The sequence below is a fragment of the Macrobrachium rosenbergii genome, chromosome 59 (genome assembly GCF_040412425.1).
Source record: "Macrobrachium rosenbergii isolate ZJJX-2024 chromosome 59, ASM4041242v1, whole genome shotgun sequence".
In the NCBI taxonomy this organism is placed as follows: domain Eukaryota; kingdom Metazoa; phylum Arthropoda; class Malacostraca; order Decapoda; family Palaemonidae; genus Macrobrachium; species Macrobrachium rosenbergii.
In genome coordinates this window covers 23,479,614-23,482,113 of record NC_089799.1, presented here as the reverse complement: position 1 = coordinate 23,482,113, position 2,500 = coordinate 23,479,614, and the positions used below count along the sequence as shown (strand labels likewise).

General features: G+C 26.7%; 1 protein-coding gene across 1 annotated transcript in view; it reads right to left on the bottom strand.

Annotated features, from left to right (window-relative positions):
* Window positions 1–1,914: 1,914 nt before the first annotated feature.
* Window positions 1,915–2,500, bottom strand: part of LOC136837616 (uncharacterized) — a 9,759-nt gene continuing 9,173 nt past the window's right edge. The window contains exon 4 of the mRNA XM_067102493.1: window positions 1,915–2,334. Within this exon, the coding sequence (XP_066958594.1) occupies window positions 1,941–2,334 (394 nt within the window). The 3' untranslated portion in view covers window positions 1,915–1,940. The remainder of the gene's footprint in view (window positions 2,335–2,500) is intronic.

The window sequence follows — 2,500 nt, the reverse complement described above, 5'->3', positions numbered from 1 at the left end:
ACTAATAGATGCCTATGTACAGTTAAGGGCACTGAGAAACTGGAAAAAGAGTTCTGAAGTGAAAATCGAGTTTATAGTCTTAACATCATCAACGTGATGAGAGGTACAACCCACTTCTAAACAGTTACGACGAACTGGATGTTTCCTCATTTTCCTGATGACCAATTTTATCATTCTTCATATTGCTAAAGCTTCAGAAAGTTGGTTTGCATGTCCTTTCATTGCTTGTTTTTCGCAATCATCACCCATTTTCTCGATTCTACTGCTCCAGAGAGGTATAACTGATATCCTTAGCACAACAGTAATACTGCTCCATATAAGGAAAATTAACATCCTTATCAAAACAGTAAAAGTGGTATAAATAAAAAGAAAATTATAACTAGAACATTTCGAAAAATAACATCAATCATATTGATACAGAATGATTGATTTACTATTTGGTATAATCATCCAGAGCAACTAGCAATAACAGTTCTTCTATTAATTAACCCTAAAGTTCTGATTGGAATAGGGTAAAAGACAGTGCAGTTATACCCGTCCTAAAATATCTGCTTTTAACCATGCTTCAGGTAAGTCATGCATTGTCATACAAATTAGTTCTACAAATACCAAAAAGATTGGAGCTTGTTTTGAGGGTACCAACCGATTTCAGAGGAATTCTATCTCCGCAAGGGAACGTTCCATAAAAGTTTCGACATTTATAGTTACAAAAGTTAAGAAATTACTTAAAGAAAAACCTTTTCTTTCTTTAATTAGTATAGAGGCATTTATGTAAAGAGAAATGCAAACTATGGAGTTATGTACAGTTCTCTTGACGAATAAGTTGGGATGCGTCTTTGAAGAACAAGCTTCTTTTTCAATGTAAAATATCCGTTTTCAGTAATCATCGGATTTATTCAACACTTCGTGAAAATCCACCCTTGTTGTCGTACTTATATATGTATATATATATATATATATATATATATATATATATATATATATATATATATATATATATATATATATATATATATATATATATATATATATTATATATATATATATATATATATATATATATATATATATATATATATATATATATATATATATATATATATATATATATTTATATATATATAGAACCATATTTTGAAATATAAACAGGCATTTGTATATATATATATATATATATATATATATTATATATATATATATATATATATATATATATATATATATATATATATATAATATGTTTATATATTGAATGAGTCATATGAACACCCTTATATATATATATATATATATATATATATAGATATATATATATATATATATAGTATATATATATTTATTATATCTTATATGTATGTATATACATAAGAATAAGAAAATATAGGAATGATATATATATATATATATATTTATATATATGGGTTTATATATATATATGTATATATATATATATATATATATATATATATATATATATATATATATATATATATATATATATATATATATATATATATATATATATATATATATATATATATATATATATATATATATATATATATATATATATTATATTTATATATATATATATATATATATATATATATATATATATATATATATATATATATATATATATATATATATATATATATATATATATATATATATATATATATATATATATATATATATATATATATATATATATATATATATATATATATATATATATATATATATATATATATATATATATATATATATATATATATATATATACAGTGAATATTGTTATAAATTTTGTGCTTTATGGAACCTCATTAATAAAAATACACTATTTGAGAATTAATATTTATTGCTAAATATCATTTTATTATATCTGTGAGTTTTCAACCAATTTTAAGGTAGTTCTCTGCTTTTGCATGCAAGCAATTTCATTTTCCATATCCTCCACCCCTAGAGAAGGAACCCTTTCCTCCAGAGGATCCACCTCCACGTCCACCGGAGAATCCTCCTCCAGACCTGCCCCCATGACCTCCACCAGAACCATATCCTCCAGAAGATCCTCCTCCAGATCCTCCTCCGATACCTCTAGAGGAGCCACCACCAGAGACATATCCTCCAGAGGATCCTCCTCCAGATCCTCCTCTGATACCTCCAGAGGAGCCACCACCAGAGCCATAGCCTCCAGAGACTCCCCCTCCAAATCCTCCTCCTTGACCCCCAGAGAAGCCTATGTTACCACCACCGAAGGAGCCACCACGAGACCCATAGCCTCCAGAGGATCCTCCACCGCTAGATCCCCCACGTCCGCCACCGGATCCACCTCTTATATTTCCAGCCTGACACACAGCCAAGAGGACACCGCTGATGCAAACCAAAATCAACTTCTGCAATGAAAACAAAAAGAAAAAACTCAAAAAAAAAATCAGTTAACTAAATTTTATTCAGCATTAAATGGTCATTATCATTATATAACACAGTTTTTTTAAGA